General features: G+C 57.4%; 1 protein-coding gene across 1 annotated transcript; it reads right to left on the bottom strand.

The window, feature by feature from the left end:
• Window positions 1-4,204: 4,204 nt before the first annotated feature.
• Window positions 4,205-10,315, bottom strand: PSMF1 (proteasome inhibitor subunit 1). Its single transcript, XM_027697485.1, has 7 exons — window positions 10,151-10,315; window positions 8,977-9,129; window positions 8,366-8,448; window positions 7,545-7,721; window positions 7,342-7,395; window positions 5,400-5,558; window positions 4,205-5,286 (listed from the first exon to the last, which is right to left on the bottom strand). Exons 1-7 carry the CDS (start codon window positions 10,277-10,279, stop codon window positions 5,235-5,237), a joined length of 807 nt encoding a protein of 268 aa, XP_027553286.1. The 5' UTR covers window positions 10,280-10,315; the 3' UTR covers window positions 4,205-5,234.
• Window positions 10,316-22,542: the final 12,227 nt, after the last annotated feature.

Genomic DNA, 22,542 nt, shown 5'->3' with positions numbered 1-22,542 from the left:
GCGCCCGGGCCGCCCGCCGCACCGGGGGCACCTACGGCTCGGTGCGGCTGCGGCTGCGGAGGGTGTCCGCTGACGGGACGCGGGCGCTGCTGGAGAGCCAGCTGAGCCCCCCGCCCCAGCCCCCTGAGGGGCCCGGCTCCTAGCCGTGCACGCCCCGGGGACACCCTGCTGCCGGCAGAAGCGGGAGTCCCCTTGCCTCACCCGAACACCGATACCACCTGGTGAGACTTGGCCCGTGCCAGCCTTCAGCCACCATCCTCGCCTCCTTGAACCCTTTTCGGATGGGGCTCCCATCTGGCAGCACCGGAGTGATGCGGCTTTGGCATACTCCACTGGCCCAGGCTGTTCCCCACCACCAGCACCGGGACAATGTGGCCTTCAGACCCCTCATCGCCTCCTCAGCACCTTCCTGGACAGGGTCCTGCCACCAGAATCACGGCAGCAGCACCGTCAAGGCACCCATGGGATTTCCACACCATGGCTGGTTGCAGTCTGGGCTGGACGTGAGGCTGGATGTGACGCCAGGACCTGGCTGCTCCTCTTCCCAATGGATCTCCTCTGTTTCTGCCATCAGTGACCTTTCCTAGCAATAGTTTCCTGTAAAACTCTGTGGCACAGAGCTGGTGCTTGCACTGCTCCAGGCAGAAGAGGAGGAGGCAGCAAGCACGCCCACCGCCCGTGCAGTGGGGCCAGCCCCCCACCACCCCCTATCCCTCACACCCCACCAGCACTGTTCTGCACAGCAGGATGAAGGCCAGGACACACGCCCGCACTGTGCTGAGCATCCCACCACCACCAGCAACCCCAGAACAGCCTCCTCAAAAATCATGGTGCTCTGTACAGAGGAGAGCGGATGATTCCCAGTGCCTCGAGGCAACGTGGTGGCCCGACAGTGCTGCCGCCAGGGTGTCCCCGCGCCGACCTTTGTGCTGATCCAAGGGCCGTTGCCTGTGGCAGGAAGGCAAAATCACATCTCGGGAAATAAACATGAAGCGTCATTAAAGCACAATGTTCTGTGGAAAGAGAAATGGGTATGAGCAGGGTGCTGGGAAAGGGAAATAATTATCCCATTGGAAAATGCAGACCCACAAAAGGTGCTGTTTGTCATGAACTGCCACTGGTTTTCAATCCATTCTGTAAATTACCCACTTCAAACGTTCCCAGGCAGGGACAAATCCCTCCAGACAGCCCGACATAGAGGAAAGTCACTTTTAGACCCAGTACAGTTGCCTGGGTCGGGCTTTATTCCAGGGCTTCCAGTGTCCCCTTGGATGCTGGGAGCATCCTCTGCCCTGTGTTTCCATTTCCAAGGCTTTGCAGCTAATCCTTGTGAAGGGCCATGTGTCCCTCTCCATCACTACATCACCCAGCCACGCTCTATATTTATTGTAGGATCCCAGGAAACAAGCTTGAATGGCCTCACATCCACAGTTCTGACACACAGGTACCTCTCCCTGGGATGAAACCACGCTTCAGATGAGATGTGTGGCTGTGCTCTGCTGTCTCCAAATGGTCCTGGTGCGGACGTGGGGGTGACACCGTGGGAGGGAGGGGACAAAGGGAAAGAAGGGGAGGAAGGGGAGAAAGGGGGAGCTCTGGGTCTTCCCAAGGCACTGCCCTGGGGAAGGCAGATGTCCCTCCCACAACTCAGCACTGGCCCTGTATGTCTGGATTAGAAAATAAACCCGTTAGATGGAGAAATCATCCTCATCCCTTTTTGTCGCTTTAAATAAGCTGGAAGAAGCGTTTCCAGGATGAAAGGCTGAGCCTGGTGGAGGTTACAGCTGCTGAGCAGCTGCTGTACGTGAGCACGAGAAATACTCCCGTGGATTAGGGCATGAGGCTGCTCAGGAGTCTGCGGGAAGGGGCTGTTGTTGCTTTGTCAGCACGTTGCTGGGCTGTGCCTTGAGTCCCTGCAGAACTGGGGGGAAATTTCTACATGGAGAAAGATATATTTGCAGTGAGCAAACTGTGTTGAGGAAGGAGTGCCATTAAAGACGATTTACCACTGAGTTCAGGGCTGGGAAATGCTTTTGTACATAGACCCCCCCCAACCCAGGCTGAGGCGGAGGGTGGCTGTGGCAGGGGGACACGGAGCTCTCTGGCCTGGCTGTCCTTTTATTGCTCTGGCAGGCGCTGGGGACAAGGCACTGGGTCTATGGCAGTCAACACACAGAGGGGTATTAGGAAGCAATCCAAAATAATCCAGAGTGGTGAGAAAATCTGGCTGGGAAAGGCTGATGCTGTGCAGCCTGGGTGGAATGAGGGTCACTGGCTCTCCAGTCACCCAGCACTGGTGTTTTTGGGGTGTCTCTTGTTGTGCCAGGGAAGAGAAAGCAGGCAGGGTCCAGTGTGCCTTTCCCAGTCCCGCATAACGGGGCCTGCTTTGTTTTCCTGCTGGGCCACACGCATGGCTTCCCTGTACCCGGGATCCCGGGGATGGAGCACCAGCTGCAGGGTAATTAGCAGCGCTGGGGGCTCTGCCATCCCATCAGGAGTGTGTGGGCAGGTGCCATGGGCTGGGCGGGCTGGCAGATGGCCTGAAGGACTCTCTGGGGATCCTGAGCTATTACCAATAATCCAGTGCCTCTCTTTAAACGTGTGGTGGAAATGCCTCCCCGGTGCTGCCGGAGGAGGGAGGCTGTGCCTGTGCCAAGACCGCACACCCAGCCCCAGCCGCTCCTTGCAGACTCCCCATAAAATTAACATGGGGCGTGTTTGCTGTGCTCCCGTGCATGTTAATGTTTCCTGCCACTCAGGGTAGTAGCAGCAGTGCCGGGGACAGGGACACATGGCTGAGGGCCTGGACTGTCCCTCCTGCTGAAGGGAGACCTGGCCCTCACAGCTGTTGTGGTACGAGCTCGCAATGGGGTGGCTGCCCCCAAACCATTCGCAGGGAATGGGGTCTGGACTGGCCATCCCTACAGATGGAACAAGGAATGTGTTTGGGAACACCGGCCCTCAGGAGCCACCTCTGCCATGCTGTCTCCTTTAGTGTGAGCCAAGCCAGCTACAGAGACAGTGTCCTGATCCCACCATCCTCTGACCCAGAGAAGAGGATCCTTGCCTCCTTTGACCTATCCTTTCCAGAGAGTGGATGGCTCAGCCCTGAGAGCCCCAAGGCTTAGGCACAGGCCTGCAGTGGGCACTTGTCCCCTTTGGCACCCACTCCCCTCCTCTGCCACCTGTTTCCCAGCTGCACAACACCACGGACCCGCCAGGGCCAGGCGCTGCAGACAAAAGCCAGTTCCTCGGCCCTGCCGCAGCCTCTCCCGGCGCTGACTCGCTTTAATTAGCCCCATCAAAGCCGGCTGCGTCTCTCCCTCCTGGAAGGTTGCAGAACATGATTAATTCAGGCACAGAAAGCAGCCTCCCCCCCGCAGAGAGGGGCCTCTCGATGAGGCCAAAGCTGTTTCCTCTCCCCCAACACCCCACGCAGCAAGGCTGGGGTCTGCAGTCTCTCAACCCCAGCAGAAGGATTTGGGGCTTTGTTCTCCTGGGACAAAGCTGTGGATGGGTTCAGGCTGTCCCAGGAGCCGGAAGGGACAAGCAGGAGCGATGGCCTCACCGATTCCTGGGTCTCTCTCCCTATCCCTCCCATGCTGCTCTGGTCACAGGCATCACACACAGTCCATCCGTGGGTCTGCAGGTGAGATTGCCCATGAAAAACCACCAGGTGTGCAGCTGGGATGACACATCCAGTGGGTCTGGGCTTAGAACCACCCCCTGCACATGTGGGGGTCCACACACAAGCCCATGGGAGATGCAGGGGATGCTTCAGCCTCCCCCAGCCCCAGATTTCTCTGGCTGGCCTTTCCTGCTCCCACCTGTGCACAGCCCGGGGTAGCACACACTGTAACACAGCTTTATTAGCTGCATCTGTAGGCAAAGAGGTTTTAAAAGGAAAAAGTCTTTGGGGAAAAGAGATAGATGGGGGGATCCCTTCCCTCTTTTTATTTCTGCCAGTGCAGCTGCATGCAGCGTTCCGACAGCACTCAATGCCCTGGAGAGGCAATTACTGCAGGAGCTGGGCTGGGCTGTTCTCCACTTCATTTTCCTAATACAGTTACATCGTCTTGGAAAAGCGCTGCTGGCTCAGGGGAAGGTACAAAGCGGGTTCCCAGCATGGATCCTCTGCCTTGGGAAGGGCTCTCGGTCTTCCCGTCAGGCAGCAGGGGCCCGCCCCAGCAAGCACCAACACAACACTGGTATCATGTTTTTATTTCGGTCTCATGAACATCCTTCCAAGAGATCAACCACGAGAAGTAAAACAGTGTGAGCCCCTAACAAGAAAGATGAGCTGCAGCCCCAAAATCAGCTGAGCTGGGGCATCTGTGGGGAAGGGAGGAGGTTTCCAGAGAGAGCTCAGGAGCCTGAGGCACGCAGATCTCGCCCATTCTCCCAAAGCCAGACAGGCAAAGCCACACACAACAAGGCTGACAGTAGCAAAATGTGTTCTATAAACCTCTTTTGCAAAGCTCCCTCTCTCCTACCCCAGCCCCATGCAGTGTTTGGTGGGCACCCCTCGTCACGCTGCCTGTGGGGCTTCACGGACACCCCAGGAATGAAAAACCACGGCTGCAGGGAAGAGAGGGGGCACGGAGGGCCAGGAATTCAATCTACGTCTCTTCTCGTGCACATCAAATGCTTTGCTGGTAGTGCTTTTCCACGCCAGCAGGCACAGCCCTGTAGAAGCTGATCCCAGTCGCTGTTGGGGGTCTACCCCTGGAGACCCCGTGGGTTGGGCTTTCCAGCCCTTCAATCAGCGCCTTGCTCAGATACAGAGCGAGAGAGAAACTCCCTCTGTGTGGGGAGCCCACTTCAGCTGTCCCCTTCAGCGAGGCTGCTGTGGCTGCCTGGCAGAGGAGCAGCAAGGAGCCAGCTCTCTCCTCGCACCCACTGCTTTGTGGGACCCCAGCAGCAAGCTCTGCCACCCTGGAGAAGCAGGGAGGAGAAATCCCACAGCACCCAGGCTGCTCCCAGAGCACCACACCCCACGATGCCACCTCTTGGGGTGCAAATGGCCCGGCACCCTCAGAGGAGCAGGGAAAAGAAATGGACCTACTGCCTCCTCTTCTGTTCTGCAAACAGGGAAGCCTTTATAGCAGATGGAACACACAGGAATGCGACCCCAAACGGAGAGAAACGCTGCTGGAAAGATCTAAATCCACTGATGTGGAGCGAAGAGGGGAAGCACACCTGCTTCCCAGGAGACTCAGCCACTCGGTGACTCCTCACATGAACATGTCATCGTAGCCTGGAGGGGGAAGGTGGTCGGGATCGGGCCTGGAAAGAAATTTAGAGCAGAGTCAAACAGGAGTGAGAGCTCAGGTCTGCAGCAACAGGGATGAGCTGGGATCCAGCAGCAGGCTGGAATATCAGCACGGCCAAGGACCTACCCGGGTCGCCCAGCTCCTAAGGGGCTAAAGGGGTCGAATCTGGCGCCTGGTGGAACAGCTCCTGGGGGAAGCCGGCCTGGGATGCCTGATGATGGGTCAATGCCGGGCTGCCGGAAGCCAGATCGGAGAGGATCCACGATCATTCCCCCACTCCGACCTCTGGGGAGAGGAAAGGCAGAGAAGAAGATGAGAATGGCACTGGTGAGACAGGAGTAAAGCACATCCCTGGTGCCAAACCTCTGCTGCAGGAATGCCAAGCATGGGAACATGGGGTTAACCCAACACATGGCAGGGGGAAGGAAAGCTCCTGGGACAAGCCAGTGATGCAGCCCATGGCAGAAAGACAGAGAGCTCTGCATAGAATCCCCAAATGGTTTGAGTAGGAAAGGACCTCAAAGCTCATCTCATTCCAACACCCTGTCATGGGCAGGGACATCTTCCACTAGACCAGGTTGCTCCAAGCCCCACCCAACCTGGCCTTGAACAATTCCAGGGATAAGGTGGCCACAGCTTCTCTGGGCAACCTGTGCCAGGGGCTCACCACCCTTACAGGAAAGAGTTTCTTCCCAATATCCCATCTAACCCTGCCCTCTGTCAGTGTAAAGCCATTCCCTTTTGTCCTGTCACTCCAGGCCCTTGTCCAAAGTCCCCCTCCAGCTCTCCTGGAGGCCCTTTAGGCACTGGAAGGGGCTCTAAGGTCTCCCTGGAGCCTTCTCTTCTCCAGGCTGAACAGCCCCATCTCCCCCAGCCTGTCTCCATAGCGGAGGTGCTGGCTGTCCCCTCAGGAAGTGTCGGACCCATGGCCCTCGCTGCCGGCCCACGCTCCATCCCTGCTTCCCGTCCTGCCCTGTGCGGTGTCGCAAGAGCCGGCGGCCCCGGCTGGGCTCCCACAAGCCATTCCAAAGAGCTGCCTGGAAGTCATTTGCTGACCACGGCGGCTCCTCGGAGCTGCCCCACGCTGCGAGTGCAATTCCTCATGGTTGGCTTTGTGCAAATGCGGCTGGAGCCTCCGGACACCGCTGCCATCATACACGTTATTAACAACCGTGCTAATGAGTTCCATTAAGCTGGAACGGCTGCCCGAAGCGCCCCAGGACAGCCAGGTCCCACGAGCATATTCCTGGGAGTCTGGGTCTCCAGCCCCAGCGCTGGCAGGTGTCAGCACACAAATCTGCTTCCATTTACCATCTTTTTTTTGTCCTTTACAGAGAAATCTCTGATGAAGGGCTGGAGGCAGCAACATTTTTAGCTGTCCCTTTTCTAGCCAAACCCTCGGAGAACCAAGATTTGCAGGAGGGGAAAAAATGCCATCCCCACAGGAGACTGGTTACAGACAGCAGACTCCCCTGGGCTGCAGGACAGTCCACAACAACCCCAAGAGCTGTTTTTTGTCTGAGTGTGTGCTTTTAACTGGATTGGAAGATGACAGGTTCTCCTTGCCCGACCAAACCAAAGATCAAGGATGTATCTGTGAAACTCAGTCCCCCAGACAGCCCAGCCTCTGCCTGAGTGCCTCAGACAGCTGGGAGGCTTGCAACAGGACTTGGGAATCCATGAACTCGGCTTTCAGCCTCCCATTCTGCACACTGCTGGGCTGGGGACACAGCAGCTGGTAATGGTTTAAATTAGAAGCTTACATTCACTTAACGATGTATTCAGCTTTGATTTACTGCAGGAATTACTGCCTGTTAAATGAATACAAGCTGATTATTAAACAGACACAGATTGCAACCTATCATCTATGCAAGAGATGGGATCTTATTACGATATTAGAACCAGACTGAGCTTTAGCAACTGTCAATTGGTCCCTCACAATGCGCACTGAGCAACTGTCATTGCCACCCCCACTCGGAGACACTTGGCTGGATGCTGTTCCAGTGCTCTTCAGCCACGCCCACACCTCCCAGAGGCAGAGCAGGGGGTGTCCAACAGCGATACTCACCCGAGAGGGTCCAGGTCTCCCCCACCAACAGCAAAGGGGTTCACGGAGGAAGGCCTGAAACACAACACAGCGAGATGTTCAGGGAAGGGCAGAGCAGCTCCCACAGCTGCGAGATGGGGACCTGACATGTAGGTTGGGGAGCTGTGCCAGGACCACATCCCCTCTAACAGAGGGCCCTCAGCAGCCACCCACTCTTTACTCACCAGGATGGGGCCCTTGTGCCCGCTGGCTGCCGGGGAGGGATCCGGAGGGGGTCGTCATCCCGCTGCAAATCCTTTTTGGACTCAGGTTCCTTTTTGGCCTTTTCTGCGGGGGCCCCCAGGGGAGCGAGGATGCCTGAAGCGATCCTCGTCCTCAGCTCCTCGGTGTTCTTGTACACCCTGCAGTGAGGAGAGGGAAGGCTGAGTGCTGGGGAGACCACAGCACCGGGACGTGAGGCGCTGGACAGGCTGCAAGAGGCATGAGGAGGGGACAGACGAGCCCGAAGCATGCCTGGCACAAAACATGTCCCCCACTGGCAGCACAGAGGGGACAGGGAGAGGTAACAGCACACAGGGGCACCAAAGCCCTCAGCCCATTTCAATGGCCAAGGTGTCATCCAGCCCAGGGACTCCCTCCTGCTGTGGCCCCAGCCCAACCAGTTTGCACTGGAGGAAAGCACAGTACATGGCACTCGTCTTTAGCAAGGCCACGGGGTGTCTGGGATGTGGCTGAAGCTGTCACACCCCTGGGCAGTGTCCACCCAGTGCAGTGCTCTGGAAATAAACAATCTGGCCTGGCCCGTTCCCAGGCAGGGTTCCCTCCACTGGGCTCCAACCCATGGTAACACTGTTCCCTAAATCTCTCCTGCCTGACAGCAGCACATAGGGAGGCAGGGAAGGGAGCTCTGGCTGCATTTCAGGGCTGGCCTGGATTTTGTACTGAGGAGGAAAGTCCTCCAGCTCCTCCCAACCTGGTTTCACCCACACTCCCCATGCCAGTGGGACATTTTCTCCTGCAGAAAATACCAGGAAACTAAGATTACTTGTGGAAATCATCCAGGTGCTCTGGGTTGATGTAGTCGGCCACTGCCAAGGTCACATCTGCCACCTTCTGAGAGCCACGATCCTGGAAAAACACAGGTAAAGCACAGAGTGAGCAGCCTGGTAGAGGTGAGAATGAGCAACAGAGCAGGTACAACCACAGCTGGGGGCTTGGGACACAATGGGCCTCACTTGCTTCCTGCCATGTCCCTGTGCTGTGCCTAAATCCCCAGGAGGAAACCCCTGTGTGCAGCAAGGTTTTCCCTGCTCCCTCTCCCAATCTGTGCTGCAAAAGGTGAAACACTGAGCAAAACCACCCTGGGCAGGTGCTTGTTGGGGGCTGCAGAAAAGTCCTGAGCTGGGAAAGGGACAGAATAGCTCCTTGGCTGGAGTGCACAAGGCAAACTGTCCCGCTGCCCTGACACAACCAGGGTTTGACCAGCTTCACGCTGGGCCATACCTTCTGCCACACAAGCACCCCATCCTGAGGGGCAAACACTGCTGCCAGGTAGGACAAGCAAGAGCAAACATTTAAAAAAATAGGCCCTGCTGTTCTTTGCAGCCACTAATCCTGAAGGACCCCAAACCCACGGGGGCCAGAATGGATGCTCACCATGACATTGAGGATCATGCTGTCCTCCACCATGATGGCCTTCAGCAGCAGCTCACGGGCATCATCTGTGGACTGGTAGCGCAGTGTATACACCTCCTTGTTGGCTTCCCAGCCAGCAGGCAGCAGCTCCGACTTCCTTTCATCAGGACCTGGCTGCAAAGGAAGAGAAAGGCTGCCAAAACCCTGCCCAGGAGCCCAGCACCACCTCCCAGGGCGGGGGGAACCTGTCTTGGCTGCAACAGGAGATCCAGAAGCAGACTGAGGTCTCTGGGATGGGATCTCTCAGCCTGGCCCTGCCTGCATCCCTGTGCTGGAACAGGACGGACATGACCACCCTTTGCTGAGCCTCAGGAGCAGGCAACAAAGACCCAGAAGACCCAGAGAGGAGATGGTGCTCTTCTCTGCCAGCCACCTCTCACCTGTGTGACACAGAGCTGTCTGGCTTCGGGGGAAGGCTGTCATCATCTCTGTCCCAGCCCCACAGCAGTGCTGCCAGAGGGCACTGCCCTACACTGTCCCCTCCTCTGGTACTGGGGGGGGGTTCTCTGCCATGACAGTGTCCTGCACCGCCCCACTGCCCCCCAAAACTACAGCAGGCACCTTCCCAATACCTCCAGCTCCATACCAGGCTAGATCCAACCCACTAGATCCCCACCTCAGTATTGCGTCCAGAACTAGCCTGCCCTCCCCCGGTATTGCCCCACTGCCCCCAGCACTGGGACTCCCCAGCAGCACACTTCCTCCCCAGCACCGCACTGGACACCCCCCTTTTGGTACAGGGGTCCCCCTCGGCACCAAGCGCTACATTAATCCCCTTCCCGGAACCACACTGAATTCCACCAGCACCGGGACCTCCCATCCTTCGACACGGCTCTGACCACCCCCAGCACCGGGACCCCCGGAGCCCCCAGAAAAGAGACCCCCCAGAACCGGGACCCCTCCCAGCACGGGGACCCCCGCAGCCCCCAGCACCGCCGCCGCCCGCTCTGGCTCCTACAGCAGCACTGAGGTCCCTCGGACCCTTCGGGTTCCCCCGACACCGCCCGGCTCCCCCCGCCCCGCAGCGGTGGCCGGGCTGGGCGGGGCGGCGCCGGCGAGCGGCGCTAGGAAAGGCCGGGGCTTCACCGCGGCCTCCCCGGGCTCCGCGGACGGGGGAGCGCGGCCCGGCCCGTACCTGGTCGCCGGTGCCCAGGCAGCGGTAGCCGTGTCGGACCAGCTCCCAGTGCACGCCGCAGACCAGCGCGTCCTGCGGGCGGGAGATGGCGGCCCTGGCCCAGGCGTAGAGCGGCTCCAGCCCCGCCATGGCTGCTCCGGGCCGGGGCGGAGCCGCGGCCGCACCGCCCCTCACTAGAGGGCCCTCGTCCGCTGCGCAGGGCCCGGGCAGGCGCCGCGGGGCCGCAGGAGGTGCGCAGGGTCCGTGCCGCTGTGCTCGGCAGTGAGGAGGCCCCTGGAGCCCTGGGAACATTTCTGGGCCCCTCACGACAAGACAGACACTGAGGGGCTGGAGCGTGTCCAGAGGAGGGAACGGAGCTGGGGAAGGGGCTGGAGTACCAGGAGCGGCTGAGGGAGCTGGGGGGGCTCAGCCTGGAGAAAAGGTGGCTCGGGGGAACCTTCGCGCTCTCTACAACTCCCTGACAGGAGAGGGGGGTCGGGGGGGCTGTTGGGCTCTGCTCTCAGGGAACAAGGGGCAGGACAAGAGGAAGCGACCTCAAGTTGCACCAGGGGAGGTATAGGTTGGATATTGGGGAAAATGTCTTCAAAAAAAGGGTTATCCAGCCTTGGCACGGGCTGCCCTGCGCAGCGGTGGAGTCACCATCCCTGGAGGCATTTAAAAGATGTGTAAATGTGGCACATTGGGACATGGCTTAGTGGTGGCCTTGGCAGTACCAGGGGAATGGTTGGACTCAATGATTTTAGAGGGCTTTTCCAACCTAAAGGATTCCATGATTGTATGAGAGGTCTTTGCCCAGCACCATCCAGCAGCCTCCAGGTTAGAGTAATCCTAATCCTCCTTCCCTGCCACTGGGTCTTCCCTGTCAGTCAGAAAAGCATTTTGAGTCCATGCAGGGTCTGCACGTGCTGCTGTAGCGAGCCTTCCCACTGACACCAAAGGGACCAAAGCACCAAACAGCCATTAATGGCTATTTCATCCCTTCCACAACTCCCTTCTCTGGGCCACAGTGTTTATAACACCTAAATTCTATTAAAGTTGCCACTGGAAGGCATTCAGAGGCTTATTCAGAGGCTTATTTGCCCTGCCCTTGGGCCAGAGCCAGCGTCCTCGCTGTGGCTGGCAGGAGGCCGGGGCTTGGGATGAAGCAGGCCCATGCCAGGGAATACCATCATCTGCTGCTTTCCCAATCTGAGCTCCAGCTCCTTGGGGATGCTCATCTTGACTTCATTATGCGTCAATTAATTAACTCGCACTGTTCGCTCTTTCCATTTCCCCCTCAAGAAGTCACTGAGGCTGAACAACCGACCGCAGCCCAGCAGCTCCCATGGGAATCACCACCAGGAGACACCGCGCCTCCTGCCACACTCTGCCACTCCTGTCTTCACGGAAGACAGCTGGACACGTCAGGAAAGCTACTGCGGATTTTCCATGGGGCTGGAATTTCAGCACGGGAGCTCCATGAGGGAGGTATTAGATGGGGATGTGTTGGGAACAGCAGGAAATGCCTCAGCCAGAGCTTCTCCATCGCTGAGATGTGATTCAGAGCAGCAGCAGCATTTCCACCCCACGGCTCAGCTCACTCTTGGTGGGCAGAGGCTGTGGTTGCTGACTTTGACAACATCCACATTTCACTTTCCCACACAGCCTGGCCCTGGGTGGGCGAGGTGGGTACCAGTGGCTCCATTAGAATGTCCCTTCCTGAGGCAGAGCTTGAAATTGTGGGTCTCCCTCCAGAATCCTGTATCCCAGTGCTGCTAACTGGCTTTCTCTCGCCTTCCTTGCAGAGCTGCTCCAGGTGCCGGAACACATGGGTGTTTGGGACTGGTGGCCTCAGGAGCCGTTGGTGCTTTAGTGGGATCACACAGAAGCTCTGCTGAGTGCTTACTAAGCTTTCCCTTTCTCATCCAAATTGCTGCCATTCCTGTTCATCCACTATCTGCTCTTTACCCTCTCGCCCATCATCACGCACTCCCATCCAACCCTGGAGTTGTCCTCCTGTGGCCTCACCTCTGTGTCCATTCTTGGTTACCCACGTTGTGTCAGTAACCCAGACCGCACATGAGAAGCGACTTCTGGTGCCAAGTCCCCCTTGGCCTGAGCAGCCCTTCTGTGGGCAAGGCAGAGGGAAAGCGGGATGCCTCCGTACATCCCCTTGCCACGAGTCTCTCCTGGCAGCCAGACTACCCTGTACCTGAGCCCGTGGACTCAGGGCTGGCTGCCACTACATCAAAGCCGCTGCTCCAGTGCCCACAGTGCCGCGCTGGCCCACATTGCCTGACTCCCCGTTGGCTCCTTCCCCTGCTCCAGTGCCTCGCTCGCTCTGTGGCTTGTTGATGTTGAAAACCCCTGGCCACATGAAAGCAGCCCCCTAATGCGAGTTAGGGGCCTGCGAGCTGCGTGGGAGGTATGGACGGCCCCAGCCCCGGCTGGGATCAGCGGCCAAGTCACTAACGAGGTGACGAGGATTGCAGAGTTGGCGCAGTCGTGCTGCAAGGCGAGTGCGTCACGGCGGCTGCCGAGCACGCCAGTGCCGTCGTCGGAGCAGCCATGTCCTTTTTGTGGCTGCTGGAGCACAGCCGGGAGTGGGAGCGATGCTGTGGGAGCTGAGCAAAGCCCCCGGAGCAGCCCTGACACCTCGCACGTGTTCATGCCCAGCTCTTGCACCAGGGAATCTACCCTTGGCCGTTCTCCTCCCTCTTTTACCCAGGAATACAATCCATGGTGAGTTGCTCCCCGCTGGAACGTGGACAGGGGTGATGTCCCAGGGGAGGTGATGTCTGAAGCTGCTCCGGCAGGGCAGTGGTGCTCAGAGCAGGTAGAAGGATGCATCAGCCGGGGTCACCTCCGTCACACAAACCGCAGCCTCCCCTGACCTTCATACTTTCCCACTGCCTCACAGCTCCCGTTGCATGCTCCCACTGCAGTGTTGTAACGAGCAGAAGAGGAAACAGATTTCCCAACCGCCTGCCCCGCTGGCAGCCCGCGAGCCGTCCGTGCTGGGAATGGCAGCCGGCACAGCCAGGGCAGCTGGCTCACCCCTGTGCCGTGCTGGGTGTGCCGGCTATGACCCAGGGCCTGGTGAAAGGGGCCATGGATAATCCCTGGCTGATGTTCAGGTGTTGAAAGCTGCTGCTTCCCTCAGGGTCAGCTCGCTACTGCTCCTCTCCCATGGATGGGAAAGCCTCCTGGCATCACCTCACCCGAGGTCAGCAGGGCCGGGTGCTGGATGGCACTGTCATGTTTCCTACCAGGATCCCTGTGCTGCTCCATGCAGGCACCACTCTCCCAGCACGCAGTGGGAGGGAAAGATGGGATCCCTTGCTGCAGAACAGGGAGAGCCAGCAGTGCTGGGGCAGCTCCTCCACGCTCTGCTCAACCACCCCCCCCCAGGACTTACTGGTTTGTAAGCAGCCACCTGATTGTGACCGAAACCACTGTGCCAACAGGCGTGGAGTGGGACAGGGGTTCTTGGAATGGGCTTCCTGCCTCGGTCCCATCATTGCCTTGAGAGGGTAGGTAGTCACTCCATGAAAATTTGGCCTCCATTTCCCCTAAATTCAATTCCAGGGAAAGATGACACTGAGGCAGGAGAAAGGGGTTTTTTCTCCGGGGAAGAAATGCAAACCACATGCGGACGAACTCGTTGCAGTGGCAGGAGGAGGGACCGGGGCTGCAAGAGCCGGCGCTCAGCAGCGAGGCCGAGCTAAAGTCAATTAGTGCTTCAGGACTCTGAACACACCCGAGCGCTGTGCTTCGAACAGGCGTGATCCCTGTCAGAGGGAGGCTGCCAGTAGGTTTTGAAAATAATTAGGAAGCCCAGAACCCCAGTGTTTCCCAGAACAGCCTGTTAGTTCTGTGGTGGAAACCTTGCTCGCAGGGAGCACATCACACAAACACAGTTGTGACTCATCAACTGGATGGAGCTGAACTCCATTTTTCGGAGGTCAACGTGCTTGAGTCCCAACGAGCTTTACCCTTGGCAGGGCTCCTGCGCTCCCTTTGCCTGCCTTAATTCCGGGGATGCCCAGCACACCTGAGAATAACGGGGGCCGGTTTCATGGGATGTATTTCATTCAGAGACTCCAACACCTTCCAAGGGGGCAGCAGTGATGGGGAAACTGAGGCACAGCCCCATCCCTGCAGCCTGGGTGGACACTGCCACCCCCTCTGCTCTCGAGGGACCTCTGCTGTGAATCCAAACGGTCCAGGACAGCCTTGGAGGAACAAAACAAGGCAATCAATCACCCTTGCTTCATCCCACTCCAGCCTGCATTGTGCGGAGCCTGAGGGACTCCACATCAAAGCGGGCAGCAGCTGGCTGCCGGGGTGTCCCAGCCCCAGACGGGCAGCGCCCTGCCCACGGGCTGCCTGTCTGCACTGCCCACGCGGGCTCAGCCTCTGCTCCCTGCCCGAGGCCCGGCGGCAAAGCCAGGATGCAGCGCTGCTCCCTGCTCCGGGTACGGAGGGAGATGCCGGAGGTCACAGCGGCTGCAGAGAGCACCGAAGGCGGGGGCGCACGGATGCCGGGACCCCACTGCAGCATCCCAGGCCCGGCAGCACCTCCCCTCCAAAGGGGCGAGGAGGAGGTGGCATCACACACGGCCGAATAGCCAGTCCCATTCCAACTCATTCTTGAGCTGTGGGAAGCCTGCGGAGCACAGCCTGCTCCCGCCGTGCAGCTCCCACTATCCTCACAAGACCCTTTCCTTTGCAGTTCCTTCCATGCCACACAGCGGTCGTTTTCTCCCGGGTTGCAGCCCCAGCACTGCTGCAGGCAGTACATGAATTTTTTGATGTCTTTTGCAGCTCCCCAGCATTTCTCCCCATCCCAGGCACGCACGGCTGGGATGAGGCAGTGTTCTTGCGGAGCGTTGGCTTCACGGATGGTGGTGAATATTCTCTGACAAAACTGGTCTAATGTGCTTCCCAGTGGGGCTGGGGGTGGTGAGGAAATGCAAGGGATCCAGTTTTGGTGGGCTGGGCTGCACCATGGTCAACAGGTTTGACCAGGATTGGCCATCTGGGATGGGGGGTCTGGGCAAGGGAGAGCACCCAGACCCCCCTGGAGCAGTGCCGTATGTGGGTGCAGCAGTGCAACAACAATTTGGGTGCAAACCCCCAAAAATCCCCTATTTTCCCCCTGGCAAAAGGTCAGGGTGGCTCTGCCCCGTGACCACAGCATGGGGCTGAGTAGGAAGGACAAAGCTCTGGCAGCCTGCGGGACACACATGCCCATGGTGGGTAACAATTGACATTTTTTCCAGTTCGTTAATTAAAACACAGAACAAAAGTCGCTAAAGTGTGAGGCTGGGTGTTTACAGGGAAAATTCCTCTCCAGGTGCCAGGTTTATTAATAGAAGGAGGAAAAAACGAAGGGGGAGAGGCAGGGCCACAGCTGGACGAGGAACATCTGGGGAAGGAGATGCTTTTTTGGGGGTGGATGGATTTGGGTACACGTGGGATGGGGGTGTGAGGGTGAGGGTGCAGTAAGCACCCATGTCCCCCTGCCGGAGTGCTGGGTGGCCCTTGGCAAGCCATGCCTTGGGCATCACTATGAGGCAGGGGGTCCCCAGCTCACCTGGTGGGACCCTGGCAGGGCTGATCCACAACCTTTGAAGTTTTCCCCATTAACTGATAGGAAACGGCCCCAAACTGGGCAGGATCCAGGCTGATGAAGCAGGACTCGCTGTCAGCATTGCCACCAGAACTGGAGCTGCTGGGACACGAGGAATACACGCTCAGCCAGGGTTCATGATGTGATGTTTGGGGCACCAAATCCCCCAGCTCCTTCAGGGCCTCAGGGATGCCCAGCAGTGCTGAGGGTGGCAGAGCTGTGCCCCCTGGCCCCCATGCCACCCACCTCCGCAGAGCGCCTGCACACAGGCTGGCATTTGCACTTCCATATGTGACGCATTAGGATTTGTTTAGAAGCCCTTTATTGTCATATTTTGTTCTTTATTTCCTACAAATTCAATTTGCTGAGGGATATGTGCGGATTGTGAAATTATTTTGAGAATAGTTCCTCTGGGTTTTTTAATTTCCTTTGTATTAAATTTTTACAGTGTTTAAAAGGCTATGAAAAATTTTATATTAAAAAAAAGGAAAAAAAAAAAGGAGGGCAAAATTCCAGGAGGGAAAGGAGAAGAGCCCAAGAAGGGCTAGCTCTGGGACGAGCCACTGCTGCCTCTGTCATGGCAGGAGCCAGGGATGGTATGGCACAGATGCCCCCTCCCGCTCCCACTTCATCCTGACTGGAAAACCAGGGCTGGGAAAGACGTGGCTGCTGCCTCAAAGCTGGTGCCAGAGTGGGACCTGCCTTTTGCCAAGGCCTGGGTGACTGTGGTTATTCCCACCACTCAGCCTTTCCCTTTCCTTTGCTCCCCATATGGGAGCGGGGCTGGGATCCCTTACACAAGGCTCCGCTGACCCCCTGCCCGCTTTCCAACCCCTCACAATCGTTCAGTGCAGACATGAAAGCCCATGGCCAGGTTCCGAAACCTCCCTCCCCTGCAAACAATTCCTGACATGAAAATCTTCCCAATTATTCCTGAGCTGTGACTGTGGAAAGCCAAGCTGCCCCCCACGAAGGGCTCCACAGCTTGGAGGCATTAGGGACCCCTTTCGCTGCTGGGGCTGCCGCCCTCCCTCCCCTGCACTGGGTGTTTCCAGCTCCTCCAAATCACAGACACATTTTTCATCTCTATTTCTACCACTGTCATCGTCATTGTTCCAGGGGGGTGCAAATGGGGAACTGGCCGTGCACTGACACTGCTGCTCCCTCCGCCTGCAGCCACCCCTGTCCCCAGAACCTGCAGGAGGTCCCGTTCTGGGGGATGGACCGGGATGGCACCAGCATCCTGCTGCCAGTCCCCGGGGGTTTTTGCCTGGTTCATGTCACCGCCTGGCACGGGACCCCTGGCACGCTGCATCCCGCCTCTCTCTGACGTGGTTTCCCCTCGGCATCCTGCCCGAGGCGTGCCTGGAGGAGGGTGCTGGGGCTGTGCTGGTGTCTGGCAAAGATCTGGGTGAGACCTCCCCAGGGTTTTATGGGTGCTCCAGGGGCTCAGCAGCACTGGGGAGGGAGCTGGAGGCCTTGGAAATCATAGAATCATCCAGTTCTGGCTGCCCTGCGGTGGCCAGGGACACCTTCACTAGACTAGGTTGTTCCTAGCCCCATTCAGCCTGGTCTTGAACATTTCAGGGATTGGGAAACTCAAATCCAGGGCTGCAGCATCCTCGGTCTCAAGGGACCAGGGACAAGGACTCCCCTTTGCAGTGCCAGGGTGCCCACCCGTCACTGCAGCTGTGCAGGGGTCGGCAGGGAGGTTGGTGCTTCTCGTCACAGCACAGCGGAGGGGAGGGAGCTGATGTGGAAAATTATGCAGCAAGATTCCTCCATTAATGACAAGGAAAAGGAAGAATCCAGTGAATGCATAGCTTCAAGTGAGAGCAAGATGCCAGGGCTGCAGAGTTGTCTGGTGCAGTAGGATGTGCCAGAGAGTCAGCAGCACTGGCCGTCTGGGAAGAATGACAGGCTGTTTGAATAAGCTGGGAACAGCACAGCCTTCCAGGGCCTCAGGGAGGCAGGGATGCAGGGATATGGGAGTGCAGGGATGTATGAAATGCAGGGACGTAGGAATGTGGGGATTCAGGGATGCAGAGATGCAGGCATGCAGAGAGGGAGGGATTCAGAGATTCAGGGACGTGTGGATGCAGGCATGCAAGTCCTGACCTCATGGTCCCTCTTGCCACCACATCCCTCTGCCCATGCAGACCCTCTCCCCAGCCCCAGGGTGCTGAGGCCTCCTCAGCTCAGCTCTGCTCTGCTCCTCTGACCCCGCCAGGGAACTTGGCAAAACATCGGGAGAGGATTGCCGAGCAGAGCCCAGCTCTTGATCTGTTCTAGGAAAAGAGAGGCCACACCAAGGACTTTCTGAAATTCCTTCCTGAGGCCTTGGCTGGGAGCTGCTGCTGCTTTGCTGAGGCATTCAGGCCCTGGCAGCAATGGGGCTCAAGCCCCAGCCTGGCCATGCTGTCTTGCCCCTTCCGAACACGCAGGTTTAGGGAGCTGCAGCCTTGGCAAGGGCTCTGTGCCCCAGCCCACACCCCTCTGCAGGTGTCTGGGTGTGGAGCCTCCCTGTTAGCCACCTCCTGGCCCCCCTTTGCCACCAGAGTCACGAGGTGGTGGCTTCTCCAGGCCACCAGCATCGCTCTCCCCGCCTCGCACTCACAAATTCCTTTCACATGAACAGGAAATACGAGTTCTTCTCTTCTCTTTGTTTTTTCAGGAAAAAAAATATGTAAAAAAAATAATCTAATCAAACGTTGTTTGTTTGTGGTCTTGGTGATCTCCAGTTGTTTGGTTGAGGGTGGAACTCAACGTGATGCCATTGGGATGGCCACAAACTGGGATACCCCAAACCAGCTGCAAACCCAGGCGCTCCCAGCCCTGCCACTGTCAGCAGAGGTGGAGCTCATCCCCATGTGGGGACAGATGGGTGTCCCCATGGCTCCACTGGAACTGGGAGCACTGGAACCAGAGTGGGTTTGGCTGATGGAGCCATTGCTGGCCCCACTGCTGCCGGGCTGGCCCGGAGAGGCTGGGAGCACAGGGATTGCTGTGTGGTCTTCCAGGGGGGCTCAAATTAGCAAACCAGCATTGTTAAACAGCTGAAAACATCAGTAGCCTTTAATTATCCCCTTTTCCTCTGGGAGGAGGCATTTTGCACCCAGGGAGGCCGTGCCACACATCACTCTTTCATCACAATGTGATGGGATTTTCCCCCATTGCCAGTGATTGGAAGCAGCCGAGATCCCGTGGCACACCCTGCTCCTGGCCTTTGGCGGGCAAGCACCGCTGTGCCAGGACCCCAGAGACCCCCACCCATGGGAAGCACTGTTGTGACCCTTGTGGGACCCCATTCTTGGATATGACCTATCACAAGAACATCCCTCCTCCTGCAAAGAGTTGATGCCAGTTTAGTCACCAGCCCAAGGGGACTCTGAGCAGCATCAGTTCCCTTGGGACCAGGATCACCCTCTGCATGCCAGAGCACCCCCAGGCCAGGGCTGAGGGCTCTGCAGGAGGGACCCTCTGCCTGCAGGGAGGTGATGGGACTTTACTATTGCAGTGGGTGGTGGGGTTGGTGCTGTTGGGAGCCTCCCAGCCAGCCAAGGAAGAGCAGGAATGGATGGAGAGAGATGAGGGTACCAGACCATTATACCCCTCTCTGCTGTGGCCCCCTCTGAGCCCAGACAGAGCCTGCCCCTGGTGAGGAGTCATGAGATGCCATGGGGAGGAGAGGTGGCAGCTGAGAGCACCCCAGGCGCTTGCGGGGCACGGAGGAGACTGGGGATATTTGGAAATGTACTGGTTTGTTGTGTTTTTTTTTGCTTTCACAGTGCAGCATGCATTTTTTACTTCATTTAATCTTTTTTGCTCAAATCCCCAAGTGAAGAATTCTTTCCATGAGCCAGAGCCTGCTGCCACGGCTCTGCGCCCAGCCATGGCACTGGGGACTGTCCAGGGACCGTGCCCCTGTGTCCCTCCTCCAGCTGCAGCAGCACGGATGCTCAGGAGCAGGCGTGAGGCTCAGGGCACCCCACTGACACCCTCCCTGGCGCTGCTTCAGCTGCACTGTCCCTTCCCAGCCCCCTTTTCTTCCCACTCTTGCTGTTCGGTGCTTTTTGGGGTGATGAACCTCCTCTGAGTGCTTTCAGTGGGAACTGCCCGCAACCCATTTGAAACAGCTCAGGCTTTGTCTTTATTCCAGCTCCTGAAAATTGAATTTGTTAGTGGCATAAACAGGATATAAAAGGCTGAAAAAACATGAAAAAGGAGAGGGGAATGTTTTTCTCCATGACTTTGCCTGTGACCTGTGAGGACCACATCCCTGGCACCCCTGCATGTTAGTCAAACTCCTGATGGCAAACAGCCCCCAGGACCCAGCTCTGTCCAGCATCCCAGGGCACTACTGATCCTGGAGTTTTTTAATACAAAGGTCACAATTTCTGCTTTTTTCTCTTTTTTTTTTCCTGGTGTTCTCCAAACTGATGGTGGTTTATGGTGCTCTTTGACGTCAGCCACAAATGGGGCTGCCAGGTGGTAATAATTTTCCTGAATGTCGGCTAAATACAATTATCACTCTATTTTCACTTCAGAAATATTGAAGTTTGTGTTCCTCCTGTTATTAATTCTGAAAAAAAGCCTTTACAATTCACCGTGGCACACGGCCGCCAGCCCTGGGGCACTGGCCGCCACAGCAGGACTGGTGACCATGGTCCACGCTGGCCCTGCTGTGCCACATCCCCAGGCTGTGCCAGAGGGGAGGGATGGGAGGCAGTGCCCAACAAACACAGGGACAGAGCCAGGAGCTGGGATGTCAGCAGGGTGAGGATGGAGCCCAATACTGGGATGGTGAGGAGGGACCTGTGTCCCTGTGGGACACCCAAAGCCCTGATTCCCGTGGACTACAAACTTAAAGTGGGTGTTTCCCATTCCCGTGCCAGCACAACAGGGTCCATAGAAGGACAAACTCCTAGACACGCTGTTTCCTCCTGGCTTGGTGTCCAAAGCATGAGCACATCCCTGCAGCTTTGGCCAGGGCAGGCGGGAGCCGAGGAGCCTCCAGCTTTTGTCACGGAATTATCATATCCTGCTGCCAGGGTCCACAAGGATTGGAGTGATGCGAAAGTCCAAGTTTAGCTGCAGCCAGAGGATCCAGGGCAGTACCCAGAGCTGACACACTGGGGTTGGATTTTCAGCAAAATGGCTTAAAAGTAAACTCTGAGACAGAGACACCATCTCAGCCTTAGGCAGCTGAGTTCCAGATGGGTGACTCCAGCACCAACATCAGGCTCTCAGCCCTGGCATGTGCTGGGGTGCAGGTGTAGCCACACATCCCAAGTTTTCCTTCCCTGAAGGCACTCAGATGGGCATCCCACTCACTCCTGGCTGCACCTCAGCCTCTCACCACATCCCCTCTCCAGCAGCACGTGCACCGGGAGCTGCAGCTGCAGTGGGGCATGGGCAGGGCTGGCCATGGGCACTGGAGCCACGAGTGCAGCAGCTGCCTCTGCAGCCCTCCCCGGGCTCTGCGGCTGCCAGGGGGAATTTCCCCATCCCCAACCAGGAGCCTGCCCAAAGCCTTTGTCTTCTGCTGAATTCCAGCTGGTGAGAGTCATCCACCAGAGTCAGAGGATTTACCCTCCTGGGGAATGATGTGCAAGAGGGAACCATGTAGTCACATTAAAATTATTGGAAAAAGGATGGGACTTCTGAGTGTTGTCTCACGTGGAGCCAGGAACATCCATCTGACTGATGCTTCCATCTGTCTTTCTCAATAGTTTCCTTAAATAGCTCAAATATTCAAAAAAAAAATCTATTGAAATTTGGCATAAATGGGTCTTAGGAGAACAGAAGAGGGCCAGCTACTAAAATACCGCTGCCTTGCTCCCTTCCAGTAACAAACACATGATTTTCATTGCAGGGAAGCCGATAGTCACAACTGCCACAGAGGATGCTCCATGGTCACCGATGCTTTGTCTCTGCTGGGAGAGCAGTGCTGGCTGTGCCCAGGCTGAAGGGTACAGTGGGCACAGCAGAAGCACCCAACTCCTCTGGGGAATTCCAGCTGACAGCAAAACAACCTGCAGTCACAAACCGCAGGCTCCCTGCCCTGCCCTGCCCTGCCTTCTGCCTTTCCTTGGAGAAACCTTCCCTGAGCCCCCACTGTGCACAGATGGGGGAACAGCTGCAATGGCAGGAAGAGATTCTGGAGCAGTTTTCACACTGTGCCTCAGTTTCTCGAAGACCTCCCCTGCCTTTTGCTCTTAGTCTCACCTCCTGCCAGCTCTTCCTGGGAACCTTACCAATGGGTGGGAGTTGGTTTATGGCCTGGCTTAACGTGGGGGACTCCTCACCATAGTGTTTGCTCTTGTTTCATCCATCTAGCTCTACTCAAGGAGCAGTGGCAGAGTTTCAGTGACAGAGTTTCAGTGGCTTGTGTGGGATGGAGATTTATGTTGGCTGCGAGGATGGCTCTCAGAGAGAGCCTTTCTCCACAGGGGTTCTGGAGCTGGGGGGCTTTCCCTGCCCCAATCCCACCCACTGCTGGACACGAGTTGGATAAAGACTTCAACGACCCCCAACCTTCATGTCCATCTCCTTTCACCTTCTCCACTGAACACCAAGGTCTCAGCACAATGGTTCACGCAGTGAGCCAGTGCACCCTCCCTCCTCCCAAGGTTCTCCCCGTTCCAACACCCTCATCTCCTGGCTACGTGAGAGCGCTGCCCAAAGGCCACCTCTCCTTGAGGAATCCCAGCTCAGCCATAGCCCTGTGACTGCCCAGCATGGGGATGATGTCCTTCCTTCCCAGCGCCCGTCGGCG

The sequence above is a fragment of the Neopelma chrysocephalum genome, unplaced genomic scaffold, assembly GCF_003984885.1.
Source record: "Neopelma chrysocephalum unplaced genomic scaffold, ASM398488v2 Primary Assembly neopelma1_119, whole genome shotgun sequence".
NCBI classification, from domain to species: domain Eukaryota; kingdom Metazoa; phylum Chordata; class Aves; order Passeriformes; family Pipridae; genus Neopelma; species Neopelma chrysocephalum.
This window is presented reverse-complemented; position numbering and strand designations above follow the sequence as displayed.